Source organism: Monodelphis domestica, chromosome 7 (genome assembly GCF_027887165.1).
Source record: "Monodelphis domestica isolate mMonDom1 chromosome 7, mMonDom1.pri, whole genome shotgun sequence".
NCBI classification, from domain to species: domain Eukaryota; kingdom Metazoa; phylum Chordata; class Mammalia; order Didelphimorphia; family Didelphidae; genus Monodelphis; species Monodelphis domestica.
Window position 1 is genome coordinate 228,150,400 of NC_077233.1, and position 20,537 is coordinate 228,170,936.

At 41.2% G+C, this 20,537-nt stretch overlaps 1 protein-coding gene across 4 annotated transcripts; it reads left to right on the forward strand.

The window, feature by feature from the left end:
* The first annotated feature begins 520 nt into the window (after positions 1 to 520).
* On the forward strand, positions 521 to 20,395 carry OCM3 (oncomodulin 3). 4 transcript variants are annotated; one of them, XM_056806515.1, is made up of 6 exons: positions 521 to 620; positions 3,651 to 3,759; positions 7,277 to 7,344; positions 9,246 to 9,378; positions 10,933 to 11,042; positions 20,090 to 20,395. In XM_056806515.1, exons 1-6 carry the CDS (start codon positions 536 to 538, stop codon positions 20,113 to 20,115), a joined length of 531 nt encoding a protein of 176 aa, XP_056662493.1. In that variant the 5' UTR covers positions 521 to 535; the 3' UTR covers positions 20,116 to 20,395. The 4 variants fall into 4 exon arrangements, with proteins under 4 accessions (XP_056662493.1, XP_056662494.1, XP_056662495.1 ...); XM_056806516.1 differs by lacking the exon at positions 521 to 620 and adding an exon at positions 1,946 to 1,963; XM_056806517.1 differs by lacking the exons at positions 521 to 620; positions 3,651 to 3,759 and adding an exon at positions 5,656 to 5,824.
* Positions 20,396 to 20,537: the final 142 nt, after the last annotated feature.

Below are 20,537 nucleotides of genomic sequence, written 5' to 3' on the forward strand. Positions count from 1 at the left end.
TGGGGTGGGGGAGGCCTTGTTCCCTTTTTCCAAGGCCCTTTCCTGGAAGGTATCCAGATTTTAACATCATGGTGGTGACAGGGTCACTAGGGCTAACCATGAGAAGTCGCATTTGGGCTAGGATGTCTCTGCCCCAGAGATTGACAGGAAGCCCTGCAACTACATATGGGCGTGTGGTGCCTCTATTGCCCTCAGTATCTTGCCAATTAAGGATCTTAGAGCTCTGAAGGGTGTCTTGGACTTGGCCTATTCCTGATAGATGGGAAGATGAAGGTTGAAGGGGCCAGGAGCGGGGCCAGTGAGCCTGAGAGATAACAGTGGAATCCGCTCCTGTATCTAGTAATCCAGTGAAGGTTTTCCCTTCGATTTTCAACTGGAGAGTGGGCCGGGACTCAGTAAGTTGCTGCACCCAGTAAATATTGGAGGAGCCTGGGGAGGAAGGGCCCTGTGTGTGGGCTGCCGCAGGAAAATTACCAATCATGGGGAGGGGGAGGGCTTGGGCTAAGCGTCTGCCTGCAGGGATGGTAACAGGGCCATGTGGAGATTCTATGATGATTTTTATTTCCCCTGTGTAATCATTATCGACAAGGGTGGGATGTACTACAACACCTTGCAGGGTGGTGAGTACTCTACCGATGACCAAGAAAAACATACCAGGGGGTGGTGGTCCAAATTTGCCAGTAGGGAGGACTATTGGGCCTTCCTCAGGTGTCAATATTCTGGTGGTGGAGGCACAGAGGTCCAGGCCCGCGCTACCTGCTGTGGCTCGAGTAAGGGAACTGGACAGGGGCTCCCGAAGGAGCCCCGCATCCCATTTCCCTGTACTGGGGGAAATATCTGCCCATTAAAGGTGGTTCTGGATCGGCAGTCTCGGGCCCAGTGCCGGCCCTTCCTACACTTTGGGCAAATGCTAGGCGGTGGTTTGGGGGGGGGCTATTATTGGTGCGGGGGCCTGCCTAGGATTTTGTCCAGAAGGGCATTGACGTGCAAAATGGCCAGGTTGTCCGCATTTAAAGCAGTTATGGGGGGTGTTGGGGCGAGAAGCCTGGATGGCTGCCCCGATGGCTAAGGAGATAGACTTGTTTATTTTGTGATCATAAGCATCAATATCATTGCATAAGCGGATCATTCCATCTAGATCAAGATTTCTTGCTTTTCCTCTTAGGGCGGCCTTACAGGCAGAATTAGCATTTTCGATTGCCAAATGTCTTACCATCGGGTTATCTGCTCCATCTTGGCCCAAGACCCTTTCAGCGGTTTCTAAAAGTTTTGCAACAAATTGAGCGTATGGTTCATTGGGTCCCTGGAGAATTTTTGAGAGGGGTGCTGTGACTGACCCAGCGGCAGGAACTGCCCGCCAAGCAGCCATAGCGGCATGTGCAGTTTGCATGAGCAAGCCAGGGGGTAGTCTCATTTGCTGGTTTTCTGATGCAAAGTGGTCACGGCCGACGATTTTGTCAATCGTCCAAGTGGCTGTCTGGGCATTTTTCAAGTTAAATTTAGCCTGATTTTCTGCCCTTTCAAGGAATTCTGCCTTCCAAATTAAGAATTGTCCCCTGGAGAGGACGGACTGCACTACTTTGGACCATTCGGAGGGGAGCATGTGTCCTTCTCCTCCAAGCCCCTCCAGAATGGAGAGTGTGAAAGGAGCGTTAAGGCCATAATTTTTAACAGCTGAATGGAGGTCTTTAATGTGTTTGAATTTTAATTTTTTATAGATCGGGTTACGGGATTGTGGTGAGCTTGAAGTAGGGCGTTCACGCCTGGTCTCATCTCCCTCTGCTCCTTCAGAGTCAGAGGATTCGGCAGAAGGGGGGAGGGAAATGTCCTCGGGTGGAATCTGAGCAGCTTGTTGTTGCCTAGTAACAACCGGGAAGGCAAGAGCGGTCTTATCTTTTAATCGAGGTGGCTTGGACTTAGGGATCAGAGGCCGAAAAATATCTATTTGCAGATCATGTAATTGGTTAGTTAATGTATGCACCTCCTTTTGAAGTCCTAGGAAAATTTTAAGTTCAGTAACTTGTTGTTTGAGTTGTTTTGTGGCTTCTTTAAGATTCTCGGAGCCAGGGAGTATGGAAAAAACAGGAGGAGTGAGGTTGCCACAGAGATTGTGCGGGGGAGACTTGTTTTTATACTGCAGGGGGGGCCTGTTATCCAGGCGATTGCTGTCCTGATAGCGGGTGGCCTCTTCTTCTAGCTCTGTCTGATAAGTGGGATTAAGTATGTCCTCTGATTCAGGGTTTGTATATAGAACAGGATAAAGGCGGGGTTTGGATTTGGAAGGGACAAGGGGTTCCCTAAGGGAGGAATTTTCAATTGGTTCATCTAAGAGGGAAGGAGGGCGTTTGTCTTTTTCTGGTGGTATTTCCTCCTCCTCAATTTTTGTTTTATGGTCTAAGATAGCATCTTCAGCTAAGCTAAGGAGGTGGGAGACCTGTTTATTAGTGTCGGCTTCTTTAAGAATATCACGGATTAGTCCGTAGTAAGAAAAATATTCATCGGAGATCTCTTGGCCTGATTTTATTAGGCTATTCAATTCTTTGCCCACTTTGTTCCAAGTAAGGGGGTGAATTCCCGGGCCATGTAGAATGAGCCAGGGACAATGTTCCTCTATAAAGCAGAAGAACTTAAATAAATTTTTCTTTTTTACCCTAATACCTCTCTCCCTGAGACTATTTTTTAACTCTTTAACAAATAGAGTTTCTTTTGAGAGTGTCTTCCCCATCTCATTCACACAATTATTACATACGCTTCCCCATTTTCTCGCCAATCCTCTCTCGAGGGTATAGAACCGGATACTAATGGGTCAACACTCGCAAGCGATTTGAGGGCTCAGTCAGAGTCGGTCCGGCCAAGGCCTTTCACTCGCCCCAGAACGGGATGGACCACGTTGCTTGAGCTTAGGCGGATAGTTTAAGCCCCCATCAGGAGATCGCCCTGTTACTCGTATGCGAATCGTGGACTGAGTTTTCCTCTCCTCTCTGCAATCATACACACAGTCACACACAGTCACTCTGGGGTAATCACTCTCAATTTTTTATGCCTATGGGGGATGGGATGACTTACCCTTATCTCAAGGCTGTCCGTTCAGCCTCTACCATTACTTTGTCCGCGGAATCTGTTTCTCAGTCGTCCGGTAAGCTGTCTTACTCAAACCCCAACACGTTGGGCGCCATCTATCCGTGCCTGCCGGAATGCAACAGTGGGGTCCGGGAAGCAGCCACCTAAAAAGACCATAGGGGGAGAGAGGGGAGACCAAGCACGCAATAGAGAGACAGAGTCAGTCTGATAGTGTCAAGGCTCCGTTTATTGCAGGTGCAAGGCAAGAATATATATGCTTGAGGTAAAAGGGGGTGGTGGTGATTAAAGACGGTTTGTACCAGGAGGGAACATGAAGAATGGTTATTGTTATGGTTTGTGGCCGTTGGTCTTAGCGACGCCTGTTTTCAGGAGGTAACTTGTTTGTTCAGTTTCCCAAAGATCCTTGTCTTGTTTCAGGTCAAGTTGTCCCCAAATATGGTCTCTGACAATCTAATGTCATCTTCAATTCCTCACTTTCTCTCATTCCTCATATCCAATCTGTTGATTAGATATACTGATTTTACCTTTGTAAAATCTCTTGCATAAACCCTTTCTCTTCTCTGACACAGCTACCCTGGAAAACCATGATAGCTTGCTGGTCAGTGTCCCTACCATGAACCTCATCTTACTTCACCTCATCCTCTTTTCAGCTGCCGAAGGGATCTTCACAAAGAACAGGTATGGCTATGTCACATACTCCCTCTCCACCTCTTACCCATCTATATTCAATAAACTCCAGTGGTTTGCTCTCAATTCTAGGATCAGATATACAATCCATTGACATTCAAAGCCCTTCATAACCTTCTCCCCCTTCCTTTCCATTCTCTCTTTTTTTTAACCTTTGCCTTCTGTCTTTGAACAAGTATCAGTTCTAAGACAGAAGAGTGGTAAGAGTGAGGCAATTTGGGTTAAGTGACTTGCCCACAGTCACACAGGCAGGAAGTGTCTGAAGCCATATTTGGATCCGGGACCTCCCATTTCCAGTCCTATGTCTCTAGCCACTGAGCCACCTAACTACCTCCTTTTCTATTCTTCTTACACCTCACACTTCCTCTACTTCCTCTGCAATCTGGTGACACCTGTTTTTGTTGTTCCTCAAATAAGAACCTGCATCCCCAGGCTCCAGGCATTTTCTCTGATTCCCTCCTATGACTTGAATTCTCTTTACTTGTCTCTGCCTCCTGACTTCCTTCAAGTCAGCTAAAGTCTAACCTTCTACAGGAAGTCTTTTTTCAGGTCTCCTTAATTCTAGTGCTTTTCCTCTGTTGACTATCTCCAATTTATCCTGTATATAGTTGGTACTAAGTTGTTTGTATGCCATCTCTCCATTAGATTGTGAGGTCCTTAAGAGTAAAGGACTGCCTTTTGCCTTCCCTTGGATCCACTGTGCACAGTGTCTGGCACAAAGTCAGTGTTTAATAAATGTTTATTGACCTATTGTCTGATATGTGACCTTGGTGACTGCCCTCCTGGGGTGACTGATACAGGAAGAATGTCTGGGAAATAAAATAGGTGAGAACTTGAAGTATTTATGTAAATCTATACCACTGAAAACAAATGGGAAAATTGGTCAAAAGAACCCCTCATACTTTAAGATCAAGGTTTTATGTCAGTAAAAAGGAGCTCCTAGGATCTCTCACATTCTTCCTTCTTACAGTTTGGGTGCTGGGAAATGGAACAGCTTATGATCAGATATTCAGAGCTAGAAGGGGCTTTAGAAGTCTTCCTTATTTTACAGATGAAGGATCTGAAACCAAGAGATATTAAGAGACTTACTATGTAGGTGACAGAGATGGGATTCAAACTCAAGTCCTCTGACTCTAAACCCAGCTCTTTCCAGGGCACCAAACTGTCTAGTCAAATGCTCTCTAAACTGGCCCAAAGATTTGTTCAATTATATGGCAATAAATATGACAGTCTGGGTGATATGGATGAATATTTACAAAAATATAAATTGCCTAGATTAACAGAAGAGGAAATAGAATACTTAAATAATCCCATATCAGAAAAAGATATTGAACTCGCTAAGAAAAAATCCCCAGGGCCTGATGGATTCACAAGTGAGTTCTATCAAACATTCAAAGAATCCCAATATTATACAAACTATTTGACAAAAATAAACTGGCTGGAAGAGAAAATAAGGAAGAGAAGGAGAATCTAAGAGCTGTTTCCTCTTTTTATTTTCATCTCTGTTCATTTCCCCCAAGTAAATTATGAGTCAAACACTGCAGCATGAGATTCTTCCCTGCCTTTTTTTTTTTTAATATAGCCAGGGATTAAGTCTGTCCGCTCTCTACTTAGGGTAATAACAAGTTATCACTCTAAAGAATTTCTCAAGTCTCTCTCATTGCAAGACTAGTTTGGTTCAGTCGACTCTCTAGTCTTTGGGTCCAGCCCAGCAGACTTGTCTTTCTTCTTGGCCCTGAGCCTATGGAGAAGTCAAAACTTTCTGCTTAAATCAGAAGAAATTCAATCTGGTGAAACCCTTTTCATAGTTGTAGCTACTCATCTTGTTTCATTTGCAAATATCATATGTATTCTCTTGAGATAAAAATAGTGCAAGATGATTAGTTAGGCAAGTTCATCTGATACCGGCAGACTCCATCCCTGATACCTAGACCTAAAATCTGTATATGGTCTACAACTTAATGTGTATATAAGCAGGGATTGGGCTCGAGGAGCTGCACGGAAAGTTCCCTGCTCCCCACTAACACCTCCTTAGAGAGTCCAGAACATCTGAAAGGTAAGTAGAACAAAATCTTCTTCAGGTTTGGAAAAAGGAACCTAGAGCCAAACAAGCTTGCATAAACCCCAAACATTGAAGAAAAGTAATCTCTTGGGTTTTAGTGCAGCACAAAGAAGCAGAGGATTAAAATCATCGGTTGCTGGGTGACCTCTCTAAGGCATCAGGTACTAGGAAAACCAAGTGGTTGGGTTGCAGCTTAACTCCCACCTAGCTCACTAAGGGTTTGGGTGGCAAGGTGTCAGGACCACCCAAGGGAACTCCTCCCCAATGGGTGCGTTTCCTCAGGACAGCTCTCTTCCCTGGACTCCCTAGCCCACGAGAGGGCAAAAGAAAGGGGTGGGAGGAACTCCCACTGGAGAAGGCAAAGAAGGCAATGTGTTTGTGCTTTGGGAAGTTTTCTGAGGCTGTGGGAGATTAAGACTGTAGCAGTTTCCAAGTGAATGGCTTTTGGATCAGGTTCTTGTTCGTGGGTCGGGATGCCTGAGCTTGTTAACCCAGGGAAGGCAAAAGAAATTTCTCTTTGCCACCTAAACGTGGAGTACTTTGAAAGTCCTTGAAACTTTCCATTGGGCACGTTTGTTCTGGGTTCTCGGGAAGCCCAGATTGGCTTTGAGATCTGGCAGCTTTCTCAACCAAGGACCGGATCTGGCTTGTTCCTCCCTTGGGAAGTGAGGAAAGGGACAAGGGGTTCCCTTGAATACTTCCCCCCATTCCCAGGCAAAGCTTCCTCGTCAGGGGGCGGAGTGTGTTCGCATCCATTTAAAAGGATAGCCCAGGAAAGTAAGTATGGCAAGCCGTGGATGATTTGTCTTTTAATACTGGGGGCTTTTTCCATTGCCAAAGAATGCTGTAGGCCAGGGCTCCTTAACCTGGGTCCCAGGGACCCCTTATTTCAGGGGCTTGGGAACTGGGATGGGAAAAACTATGCTTGATTTTCCCCGAACTCCTCACTGAAACTGAGCATCTGCTTCAATTACTTCTTTGGAGATGGGGCCCACAGGGGTCTGGGAAACAAAAAGGGTTAAGAACACCGGCTGTAAACCATCATTCGCCCATTGTCAAGACAACCAGCAGTGTGGTAGGTAAAGCCTGTTTGCTTTAGTTCAAAAGAGTCCATTTTCTCCATTAAATGCCATTCCTGGTTGGTCACTGGAAGAGACTGTTAAAATAGACTTTTCAGTGGTGTGGCAACAAGACTTATCTGCATCTGCCCGACAGGATTGTCGCCCAGAAATCTATTACGTAGACTCTGAGGGCATCATTCTTCACTCTCCTTAGCCATAGATGGGAGAAATGAAAGGGAATCCTCATTTCCTGCCCAGGCAGATCCCAGGCAGCTAATGTCTCCATTTGCCCCCTCGGGGCAAAGTTCCCAGCCAAGGAATTTCTCCTAGAGCCAGAATTCAATTTCAAGGGCAAAGGGACTCACTCTCCATTGTTACTTTACAGCACCAAGATGAGTGTGACAGATATCCTCTCCCCTAAGGACATCGAAGCAGCTCTGTCCAGCTGCAAAGGTGAGGAACTGGCTCTGCTCCTGACCCTTCAGTGTCTTTCCCCTTTTGTAGCTGTCAGAGCATTGAAGGAAATTAGAACTGGAAGGGACCTGACAGACTGTCTAGCCCAACCTCTCATTTTAGAGAAAAGGAAACTGAGGTACAGCAGTGGGAAGAACTCCTACGTAGACTGGAAGCCAGGATTCCTAGGTTTTAACTTCAGCTGTAACACTAACTCATGGAGTGTCCTGGGGCATGTCACCATCCATCTTATTTGTTATTATTATTATTCCCACTCTCCATTCTAATGAAACTGGATTAGCTATCCATGCTTTTCTCACTTCTTCATTTGAGGATCGATGGCTTCCCTCAAAGCATAGCTTAGGCGCCACCACTTCAATAAAGTCTTTTCTTATTTCCTTAATTATGAGAACTCCTTCCCCTCTGACAAGACTTTATATATATTTGGTATTTACTTAAATGTATAACATACCCTCAGTAGAAGGGAAACTATACAAGGTACCTTTTTTTAAAACTTTGCATCCCCATTGCCTAATGTGGTGTCTTGAAACTAGTAGACACAATATTTGTTTTTAATACAAACTCAGTGGATGGAGAGCCAAGCAAAGAGATGGGAGGTTCTGGATTCAAATCTAGCCTCAGATACTTCCTAGCTATGTGATCTCAGGCAAATCATTTAACCCTCATTCCCTAGCCCTCACCATTCTTCTGCCTTGGAACCCGTACTTAGTATTCATTCTAAGATGGAAGGTAAGGGTTTAAATTTTGTTGTTTTTAATTGAATTGGGAAGAGAAAAGGACAAGTGCTTATTATTGTGCCAGGCACTGTGCTAAGTGCTTTACAAATTCTCTCATTGGATTGGATTGAATTAGAATTCTCTTGGCTTTGGTTTCTACCTTTGAAACATGAAAGGCTTGGGGTCAATGATTTCCAAGGTCCCTTCCAGTTCGAAGATAAAGAAATAAAAGTTAAAAGACCAGGGAAATGACTCATTGATGATAGGAGAACTGGATCTTTTTATCCTGGCTCAATGACCCATCCAATCTTGCATACTTTCTACTATAAGTCATTGACTCTCAAAGAGCAGAGAATATGCTTATAAACCCTGCTATGCCTTGAATGCTGAGTGACTGCCCTACCAACTGAGCTCATTTGGGAAAACCAATCTGAGAACCATAGCAGATGCACTCCTGCTGGTAAGCAAACAAAAACACTCAAGCTGTTGCCTTGGTACCTGGTGCTATCCAATCACTAGGCCTGAACTTTAAATGCAATGAAGGGCTTCTTTTTGGTACCATCCAGCTATGTTTGGATGACAAACATGGATGGCCCCATAGTAAGCAAATTGCAGATCAAGGACTTGGATAGAAGGCACTCTGTTCATGCTTAGATCTTTTTTGAGGTCTATAATGTATAATTCTATTTTTAAAAATATCCCAGATATGTCATTTTATTTTTAAAGGGAAATCCCAGTGAAGAAAATTCCGATCAACACCTGCTCTGTAATTTAGTCTTAAAGAGTTTCCTGGGGGCACTGAGAGCTTACTTGATAGGTCACACAAGTCAGTATGTGTAAAAGGTGGGACTTGAACCACGTAGTGCTGATTCTAGTTCTCTATCCAATAAAATAGGCAGCCTCTGATATTCAAATATATCTCCTTTTGATAAAATCAAGACTTTGTCTACATAAAATTCTCTTACATATACTAGAAGTGTGACCCTGAGTAAGTCACTTAGCCTTTATTTGCCTCTGTTTCATTGTCTGTAGCTGCAAAAAAACCAACTAAATCCCTAAAATGGTAGATCAAGTCACACTCTTCCACCTTAGCAGCCTTGAATTTCAGTCTAATTTTTTTTTTTTAATAAAGGCTAACGTCATAAGGATCTCTATTTCTTTCAGCTGCTGGCAGCTTTGACTACAAGATCTTCTTCTCCAAGGTTGGCTTATCTGGCAAGACCCCTGACCAGGTCAAGAAAATTTTCAGTATCCTGGACCGGGACAAAAGTGGCTTTATAGAAGAAGATGAGCTTCAGTAAGTGTGTCTTTGCTACTTATATTAGTGTGCAAAGCATAAATAAAATGTTGAGGTCAGATTTGAATCCAGGTCCTCCTCACTCCAGGTCTGGTACTCTTTCCTGTGCTACCTAGTTGCCCCAAGGCAGGAGTTTTTCATATGAGCTCTGTGAACTTGGTTTTAAAAAGTCCTTACATTTTGTATTAGAATCAATACTATATATTGGTTCCAAAGCAGAAGCGTGGTAAGGACTTGGCAATGGGGGTTAAATGACTTGCCCAGGGTCATAAGTGCCTGGGGTGAGATTTGAACCCAGGACCTCCCATCTCTAGGCCTGGCTCTCAATCCACTTAGCTACCCAGCTGCCCCCTGTAAATTTAGGTTTTAAAAATATTTTGACTACTATATTTCAACATATTTGACTTCTTTTGGAATACTTTGCATTTTATTTTATTCATTTTAAATCATTCTCCTAAGAATAAGTCCTTAAGCTTTCCCAGACTGTCAAAGGAGTTGAGAATACAAAAAAAAAAAAGCTTAAAACCCCCTGTTCCAGAGTCTTGTCCAGCTCTACATCTATGATCTTATTTTATTTATTTTTTTAAACTCTTACCTTCTGTCTCAGAATAAATACTGTGTATTGGCTCCAAGGTAGAAGAGTGGTAAGGGCTAGGCAATGGGGGTCAAGTGACTTGCCCAGGGTCACACAACTGGGAAGTGTCTGAGGCCAGATTTGAACCTAGGACCTCCCGTCTCTAGGCCTAGCTCTCAACACACTGAGCTACCCAGCTGCCCCAGATCTTATTTTTTTTAAAACCCATACCTTCTGTCTCAGAATAAATACTATGTATTGGTTCCAAGGCAGAAGAGCAGTAAGGGCTAGGCAATGGGGGTCAAGTGACTTGCCCAGGGTCACACAACTGGGAAGTGTCTGATACCAGATTTGAACCCAGGACCTCTTGTCTCTAATCCTGGTTTTCAATCCACTGAGCTACCCAGCTGCCCCCATTTATGATACCCCTGAGAAGATACAATCAGGTTCTCCTGGAACAGAATATCTTTCATTTGCTCAATACTCTGCAACTTTCTCTGATTTTTTCCCCCTCTCCATAGGTTGCAGACTTGTATTTATATATTGTTGGAAATGGAGATTCTCTTTTCAGTATTTCACCTTTGGCATGGTCTGCCAAGGAATAATGTTAGGCCATGTCAAAATGGCCAAATCAAATTCAAATGGGGTAGAGGACCACATATGTGGGTTCATGAACATCAAACCTTAGTGTATTCTTTAACAACAAAAACAAAGATAAACTCTTATCCTCTTAGAATACATACTATGTATTCTAAGGCAGAAGAGTGATAAGGTTGAAGCAATTGGGGTTAAGTGACTTGACCAGGGTCAACTTTTAGGAAGTGTCTAAGATTATATTTGACCCAGATTTCCCCTACTCTAGTCCTGGCACTCTCTCCACTGTGCTAACCTTACTGCTCCTTTAGTGTGTTCTTTTAAAAATGACTTGTGACCCTCTGAAAAATAAATAAATAAAATAACATAGCCATTTATTGAACTAGGAACTTCCTGCAGAACTTTGCCCCTGATGCCCGAGCTCTGACACCTGATGAGACCAAGATTTTTCTCACAGCTGGAGATTCTGATGGTGACGGCAAAATCGGAGTGGATGGTGAGTTTTTCTGATGGGTGCTCTAGAGGCTAGCATGAATGATCTTAAACACTGAGTCAGAGATTCATTCCCTTTCTCCTTTGATTAAGTTTAAAACAATTAAAAAGAACATGATAATAAGACAATTTTTTTCTGTCTTTTCCTTATTTACTAAATTCACAATGATTCATGAAATGCATAGTGCCAGTGGCTATGGACTGTATTTTTAAAAATATACAGATCAAACAGCTTTATTGTCTCAGCTAGGTGGCAGAATGGAAATAACGGCATACCTGGAGTCTGGAAGACCTGAGTTCAAAATCAACTTCTGACACTTAGCATTGGTGTGATCCTGGGCAAGTCACTTAACCTCTACCTGCCTCAGCTTTGTCATCTATGAAATAGGGATGATGATAGCACCTACCTCTTGGTGTTGTTGTGAGGGTAAAATGAGAGAAATATTTGGAAAGTGCTTTATATACCTTAAAGCACTGTATACTAGCTATTCTTGTTACTATAAGTCCTACTTGCCCACAAATTATTTTATTTTAGATTCTCGCTCATTGTAATTGCTTGGACCCAGGATAATTTGTCGGATTAATGTACTAGATTATGGTAGGGAAGAGAAAAGGCTTGGTGCTGCCAAAAAAAAATGATGTTTTCCCATCAGTCCAAAGACCACTAAATACTGCTCTGTTCCAGCAGAAGTTATTTTATCACTTTGTATTTAATACTCCAAGAAATCCAATGCATTCCACATTCGCCACGCTCTCATTCACCCATAACAAGTTCTGGGAAGTTGGAATGGCAAGTAGGGGAGGGAAGGATCAACCATTTTGCAGATGGGAAAAAAGAAGGTAGGCACTTATAAATCACTTGTTTACCAAGATTTGTTTCCTTCCTTTTCTCTCTCATCCCTCTTCCATAACCCTGGCTACTAGCATCTCCATAAGGAAGCTAAGAATGTAAGACTCATCATTCCTTTCAGACCAGTTTAACTGTGGTCCTGAGGACCAAGCAATACTAGGTGTCAAGGATGACTAACATCCTAATGCACTGGACCATAAGTCAGAATATCTACATGCTCGATCTTGTCACTAATCAACTGGACACTTTTGTATAGACTCTCTGGTCCTCAGATTTCAAATCTATAAAACAAGTCATAGATTATATTGTCTATCAGGGTCATTCTAGCTATATAATGCTATAATTCTATGAAATTGTGATAGCAATTCACTTCATGATTATGCAGCATCAGAAATCCTTTATTTGTATTAGGAGAGCTAGGGGGTGCACTAGATAGAGTGCTGGGACTGAAGCCAGGAAGACTTGAGTTCAAGTCTATCCTCAGACAACTACTGCCTATGTAACTAATTACTTAACTTTTATTGTTTCAATTGCCTCAATTATAAAATAAAAATAATAATAACATAATAATAGCATTTACCTTCCAGAGTAGTTATAAGGGAAAAAATGAGCCCAGTGTACATTTAAGCACATAGTAGATGCTTAATAAATGTTTCCTTCCTTCCTTCTTTCCTTCCTGTCTTCCCTCTCCTTTCTTCCTTCCTTCTTTCCTTTCCTCCCTCTTTCTTTTCTCCTTCCCTTCTTCCCTTCCCCCCTTCCTCCTTCACTGACCCCCTCCCTCCCTCCTTCCTTCTTTCCTTCCTCCTTGCCTTCCAACTGCCTTTGAATCTTGGTTAAAAGATTCTAGGAAAGGTCAGAGATTCTAAGCAATCACACTTTGTGAAAGGTGGAGAAAAAAATGGGAGTTGAGAATTATGAGAATGGGCTAAAGGAGTGATTGTTCAGAAAAAAATGAGAGATTTATCATATAGTGATTATTCTTTGTCTAGTAGATAAAGTTCAAGGGAAAAGAGTCCTTCATGAATCCTTGAATCATTTGCTTCTCTTCAGCATGAATATTTTAATTTAATTACTACAGCATGGCAAATGCTATATTAATATATATCTTCCCATGGTCTATAGGAATAGGATTAAAAAAATTTTAAGGATTTTTTTAAAAGAAAAAGAATAGTTTAAAAAATTCCTGGATAGTGGAAAGCAGAATATCATATTTTCTTGTTGAAATATTTTCCTGGTGGGAATGCTAATTTTATTATGATGCCTTATATTTGAAATTTTTTTCTTTTAAAACTTTATTTTGTTGCTTTTATTTTTACCTTACCTTTTTGTCTGAATATAAGCCTTCTCCTTCAGCATGTTGCTTCTTGAAACAAAGATTTAAAAAAAGAAATAGGAAGAAAGCTGTTTATCAAAACCCACTACTACATCTACCATGTTTGACAGCATATACAGTACTCCACAACCATAGATAGTCCTCTACCACTTGCAAAGAAGATGAAGCTGTTAGAGCATTTTATTAAAAAGGATGTTCATATTTTATCTCCATATTTTCCTAGAGTAATTGAGGACACAGAGGCATACAGGGAATAAACAATTTGCCTAGAGTCTCATGATGGCACAGCTCAGACCATAGCCTTTGCAATTTACTGTTGATTTTTCTTGAATATATATTTTACTATCTTTCATTTTTACATCAGATTCCCAGCCCAAATCTCCCCTTTGTCTCTTCCTAGAAGGCTATTTCTTATTTTATTCTCTTCAGTTAATTAATTGTTTCTATGATTTATTCTTAAACCAACCTATTTCTATGATTTATTCTTAAACCAACCTATTTTGGAGAATCATATTATTTAGCTTCCAAATAATTTTTATTTGCCTCTTCATGTACCCATACTAATTATTATTTTTATTGCATTATTATCTGAAAAGGTTACTTTTATTATTTGCTTTTTTGCATTTGTTTGCAATGTTTTTATGCTCTAGTACATGGTCAATCTTTGTGAATGTACCATGTGCTGCTGAAAAGAAGGTATGTTCCTTTTTGTCCCTATTTATTTTTCTCCGTATATCTACTAATTGTAATTTTTCTAAGATTTCATTCACATTTCTTACCTCTTTCTTATATTTTTTGGTTTGATTTATCTAGATCTGATAGAGTTCAGGTCTACTATCTATTTCCTCCTAAAGCTCCAATAGTTTCTCCTTTAAAAATTTGGTGCATACATGTTGAGTACTGCTATTTCCTCATTGTGGATATTGCCTTTCATCAGGATGTAATTACCTTCCCAATCTCTTTTAATCAGATCTATTTTTACTTTGGTTTTGTCAGATATCATGATTGTGACTCCTGCTTTTTTTTTTTTAACCCTTACATTCTGTCTTGGAGTCAATATTGTGTATTGGTTCCAAAGCAGGAGAGTGGTAAGGGCTAGGGAATGGGGGTTAAGTGACTTGCCCAGAGTCACACAGCTGGGAAGTGTCTGAAGTCAGATTTGAACCTAGGACCTCTCATCTCTAGACCTGGCTCTCAATCCACTGAGCCACCCAGCTTCCCCCTCTCCTGCCTTCTTTTGCTCAGTTGATGGCCAATAAATTTTGCTCCAGCCTCTTACCTTTGCCATGTATGTGTCTATCTGTCTCATGTGTGTTTCTTGTAGACAATAGATAGTAGGATTTTAGTTTCTAATCCACTCTGCTATTGGTTCTATTTTATGGGTGAATTCATCCCATTCACATTCAGAATTATGATTACCACCTGTGTATTCCTTATCATTTTGATTTCCTCTCTTAGTCCTGCCATTTCTTCTTTCATTATTTCCTTCTATGACAGTGTTTTAGTTTAATCAGTCCCCCTATTCCACACCCTAATTTTGCTTCCCTTCTCACCCTCTCCCTTCTTATTCCTCTCTTATTTTCCTTTAAGGTCTATTAAATTCCATCCCCCTCTCTTTTGTTCCCTTTTGGTACTCCCCCTTTTTTTTCCCTCTCAACTTCTGTGTAGAGTAAGATAGAATTCAATACCCCAATGGATCTAGATGCTCTTCCCTCTCAGAACTTATTCCACTAAGAGCAAGGTTTAAGTATTACCTATTAACACTCTCTTCCTCTCCTTCTTATAATAGTATTCTTCCCCTCCCCCTTCCATGTGCTTCTTTATATGGTATAATTTATCCTATTTGTCTTCTTCCTTCAAGTTTCTCTTGGTGCCATCTTCTATTCCCCCCTTTTTTACATATCATCTTAAACGACTTAGTATCCCAACCTCTACCTATGAATAATTCTTCTATCTACTATGATAATGAAAACAATTAAAAAAAAAGCCTTCCCTTCCCTTCCCTCTTGGAATCACTACTGTGTATTGGTTCCAAGGCAGAAGGGTGGTAAGGGCTAGGCAATGGGGGTCAAGTGACTTGCCCAGGGTCACAAAACTGAGAAGTGTCTGAGGCCAGATTTGAACCTAGGACCTCCTGTCTCTAGGCATGGCTCTCAATCCACTGAGCTACCCAGCTGCCCCCATGAAAACAATTTTTGAGAGTTACAAATATCATTTTTCCATATAGGAATATAAACATTTTTATATTAAAATTTTTCCCTTAAAAATTTCCCCCCTCTTTCTTATTTACCTTTTCATGTTTCTCTTGAATTTTGTTTTTGGACTTCATATTTACCATTTAGTTCTGGTCTTTTCTTTAGGAATACTTGGAAATCTTCTATTCTGATAAATGCCCATACTTTCCCCTGAAAGTATATAGTCAGTTTTGATGGGTAGGTGATCCTTGGTTGCAGACTCAATTCTCTTGCCTTTCTGAATATCCTATTCCAAGCCTTTCAGTCCTTTAGTGTGGAGGCTGCCAAATACTGTGTAATCCTGACTGGGGCTCCTTGATATCTGAATTGTCTCTTTCTGGCCTCTTGCAATATTTTCTCCTTGTCTTGGAAGCTCTTGAATTTGGCAATTACATTCCTGGGGGTTGTCTTTTGAGGATTTAATGTAGAGGGTAATTTATAGACTCTTTCAATGTCTATTTTTCCGTCTTCTTCAAGAATATCAGAGCAGTTTTCTTGGATAATTTATTGCAATATGATGTCAAGGCTTCTGTTTTTTTCTAGGTTTTCAGGTAGACCAATGATTCTCAAATTGTTTCTCCTGGACCTGTTTTCCAGGTTGGTTGTCTTTTCAATGAGATATTTCACATTTCCTTCTATTTTTTTTTCATTCTTTTGATTTTGCTGTATTAATTCTTGCTGTCTTATGGGATCATTAGTTTCAACCTGCCCAATTCTACTCTTTAAAGACTGGTTTTCAGCTATGATCTTTTGATTTTTCTTTTTGGTTTGGTCTATCCTGCTTTTCATGGCTTCCAGTAGGTCAATTCTGGTCTCCAATTTGCTTATTACTTCATGTGATTTCTGGGCTTCTTTTTCCAAGTGGGAGATTCTGTCTTTTTTTAAATTTCTTGCATTTCTATTTCCCACTTTTCTTCCAATTTTTCTTCTATATTTCTTACTTGGTTCTTGAATTCCATTTTGAGTTCCTCAAGAGCTTGTGACCAATTTTTTTTGGTAAATTTGGATGAGTTTGCTTATTTGTCACTCTCTGCTGTTGCCTCTATATTCTGCTTTTTTTTTTCACTGTAGAAGTTATCCTGGGTCAAAGGCTTTTTATTTCTTTTGGTGCTTGTGGATTGCAGTTCCTTTGTGGTGGTAGCCATTGTTGTGCTTGCTTTTTTTCTCTCTGTATTATCTTGACTTCTCAGTCAAAAGTCTGAGTGAGGCAGGCAGGCAATTCTTGGTGTAGTGGGCTTTAAAGAGTCTTGATCTAAGGCTATTTTTCCAGTCTCAGTTGTGTCTGCCCTTTCTCCACACCTGTGCTCCCCAGTCTCAGGTCCCAAATTCTTGAAGCCAAGGCCCTGTTCTGGGTGGTGCCCTCAGCCTGCTCAGAGAATTTAGAGATTTCACAGGCTCTTGCTCTGACTCTGGCAGGGTAGGTGGTGTGGAGGATGGGGGGTCAGCTCTGGCTTTGGTAGGTCTAGTTTTACTGCCTTATAGTATAGAAATTATTCCTTATTAAAAAAATTAAGGTAAAGAGGAGGGTCACCTTGATGGGTCAGTGGATAGAGAGCCAGACATGGAAACAGGAGGTACTGGGTTCAATTTTGTCCTTATATACTTCCTAAATGTGTAACCCTGGGCAAGTTATTTAACCCTAATTGTGCAGACCTTACTGCTCTTCTGCCTTGGAACTCATACATAGTATCTATTCTAAGAAAAATGGTAAGGGTTTAAAAAAAGAAGATAAAGAAGAAAAAAATTAAACAAAACTATATTTTAAAAATTTGATATATGTACTGTTCTACACACCTGTGGTGTCCCTCTCTTTGCAAAGAAGGGGGTGATATTAAGCAATATTTTTTTTCAAAAGAATTCCACAATTTATTCTAATATCCCACTATTAGCTAGAAAAACGAAACACTTAGAAGATAGATGGTTCATCCAGATTAAGAATTTAGCTGTAGTTCAGACTGTAGTCCAAAGTCCCATGGCTCCTAGCTCAATGTTCTTTTAACTGGATCATTTTGTTATTATTCACTTGTTTCAACTGTATCCACCTCTCTGTGACTCCATTTTGGGTTTACTTGGCAAAGGTATTATAGTGGTTTGCCATTTCCTTCTCCAACTGATTTTACAAATGAGGAATTGAGGCAGAGTTAAGTGACTTGCCCACACAGCTAGTATGTATCTGAGGTTGGGTGTGAACTCAGATCTTCCTGACTCCAGACCCAGCACTCTATCCAGTGCACCGTCTAACTATTCCCTCTACATCAAAATCTTCAGCCAGTAGAGAGTGAATTAGTAGTGATTTTATGACCCCTGTCTGCCCTTCCCCACTCCACATTTATTCCCTTTCCAGGGGATAGTGTAGAATCATAAACCAGGAAGTCATTTTAAGAAAGAAGAGATAAGAAATGGCCAAGCTGGGAAATTTTTCCCAAACCTTTATCAGGAAGAAAGTAGGGCACCCAACAGAATGTGCTGGGGGTGATGTAGCTAAAAACTCTGTTTGTCCCAGCTAAACTGGGACAGGTGTCAACGCAGTCCAACACATATGCTAATCTTAGCCAGACTTTGAGGGGAGAGGGTTATGCTGGTATGGGGAATGTGCTTTAGAAGCAACTCTTGTGTCTCTAATATATCAGCTCCAAATAGGGTGTTGAATTATATAAAACTCAGCTGCTTCAGCTTTATCCTGTTAGTGTGTGGAACAAGTCCTGGCCTGTGCAAAGTCAGGAGATGCAGAGTTGTAGTCTCCAACTAACTGACTGAATGATCTTGGGCAAATCAGAAACTGATTTCCCTCATCTATAACATGAGAAGGTTGGAAAAGGTGATCTTGGGATTCCCTTCTAGCTCCAACATTACACAATTCTGATTTCCCCCCATATAGTTTGGTGCCCTGTCCTAAAGCAATTTATTGTGATGCAGATGCAAAGGGTTCCCCAATTCAAAATGCTATTAGCAAAGCCCCTTGATTTCAGCCCCAAATCCAGGATCTCTCATGTATCTTTTTGAAAGGCTTGGCTACTATAGACAACATGGTTTTTACCAAGATCCTTCTTGACACTTTGAATGTCTGAGCTCCTTAAGCCATTTGAGAAAATGTAAAGACTGCTTTTCTTTTTCTTTTCCTTCCTTCCATCCTTCCTTCCTTCCTTGCTTTCTTGCTTCCTTCCTTCCTTCCTTCCTTCCTTCCTTCCTTCCTTCCTTCCTTCCTTCCTTCCTTCCTTCCTTCCTTCCTTGCTTTCTTGCTTTCTTGCTTCCTTCCTTGCTTTCTTGCTTTCTTGCTTCCTTCCTTGCTTTCTTGCTTTCTTCCTTTCTTCCTTCCTTCCTTGCTTTCTTGCTTCCTTCCTTGCTTTCTTGCTTCCTTCCTTGCTTTCTTGCTTCCTTCCTTCCTTCTTTCCTTCCTTCTTTCCTTCCTCCCTTCTTCCTTCCCTTCCTCCCTCCCTCTTTCCCTCCCTTCCTTCCTCCCTTCCTCCTTCCTTCCCTACCTCCCTTCCTTCCCTCCCTTCCTCCTTCCTTACCTCCTTCCTTCCTTCCTTCCTTCCTTCCTTCCTTCCTTCCTTCCTTCCTTCCTTCCTTCCTTCTTTCCTTCTTTCCTTCCTTCCTTCCTTCCTTCCTTCCTTCCTTCCTTCCTTCCTTCCTTCCTTCCTTCCTTCCTTCCTTCCTTCCTTCCTTCTTCCCTCCCTCCTTCCTTCCCTCTTTCCTTCCTTCCTTCCCTCCTTCCTTTCTTCCCTCCTTCCTTCCTTCCTTCCCTCTTTCCTTCCTTCCTTCCCTCCCTCCTTCCTTCCCTCCTTCCTTTCTTCCTTCCTTCCTTCCTTCCTTCCTTCCTTCCTTCCTTCCTTCCTTCCTTCCTTCCTTCCTTCCTTCCTTCCTTCCTTCCTTCCTTCCCTCCCTCCTTCATTCCCTCCCTCCTTCCTTCCTTCCTTCCTTCCTTCCTTCCTTCCTTCCTTCCTTCCTTCCTTCCTTCCTTCCTTCCTTCCAACTATTTGTCTCCTTGCTTAACCCCATGAGTATAAAGAAGTTTTTGAGAATGAAAAGGTACTTTCTCTATTTACACTGTAACTGACAATTCTAAGGACTTGATTATATAGTGTATATAAGAAAAATTCCCATTGGACATAGTAAAAGTTTTCTCTTGAGCTAGATAGGTGGTACAGTGGATAGAAAAGTAGACCTCGAATTAGGAAGACCTAAATTCAAATATAGTCTCAGACACTTTCTAGTTGTTTGACTCTGTAAGTCTCTTAACTGCTGTCTGCCTCAGTTTCCTTGTCTGTAAAATTAGATTGATAATAATAGCACTTACTTCCCAGGGGTAATAGGAGGGAAAAGTGAGAATATTAGTGAAGCACTACATAAATACTATCTATTATTACTAATATCTTCAAACTGCTATTTAAATCCCACAACTTTATTACATTGGTTAATGGCAACCTATAAGTGAGATTCCATAGATTCCATGACCTTTAAAATCCCTTCTACCTCTAAATCTTTCATTCTCCAAAGACTTTCCTCTAAAATATTTTTGTTTCTTTTTTTTTTTCTATCAAATGCCTTCCTCTTGTTTGTTTTTGACCTTCCCAGAGTTTCTGGTAACCATGTATAACATCATTACATTACTAATTTTCTTCTTCTTTTGACAGAATTCCAAATTATGACAAAGTCATAAATGGCATTAGACCAAAAGGCAAGATATGGACTGACTTCGGGTTTTTCCTCCGGTTAGCACCTCCTCACACTTGGCACATCTTGGTTCATTTTTGTATTTGTCACATGCCAATCATAAAATGGCTCTATGTTGTTAATTTCACAAATGCAATTCAAGATCTTTCAATGTACAGGTGTTTGGGTCATGTGGTGTTGTGTCTTAATAGGGACACAGTCACACTGTTGATGCTGTAGCTGGGAAAAGGGTAAATGAAACAATAAAAAAAAACCTGTGAAAGAAATCTCTCCCTTGTTTCTATTCTATCCCTTGCAGCCTCCTGTCTTTTAAGGTCATTCCTTTGGCATTTTTAATTTAAAACGTCTTTTACTTTCTCTTGGTTGATTATGGAAATTTTTGGTTTTACTTGAGTCACACTGTGCAAA

Bases quoted from the DNA above. Each gene is read 5' to 3' on its own strand.
- OCM3 (XM_056806515.1), top strand. From the start codon at position 536: ATGTGGAGATTCTATGATGATTTTTATTTCCCCTGTGTAATCATTATC. The intron at 621-3,650 runs GTGAGTACTCTA...TCTCTGACACAG, and splicing joins CTACAACACCTTGCAGGGTG to CTACCCTGGAAAACCATGAT. The intron at 11,043-20,089 runs GTGAGTTTTTCT...TTCTTTTGACAG, and splicing joins CGGCAAAATCGGAGTGGATG to AATTCCAAATTATGACAAAG.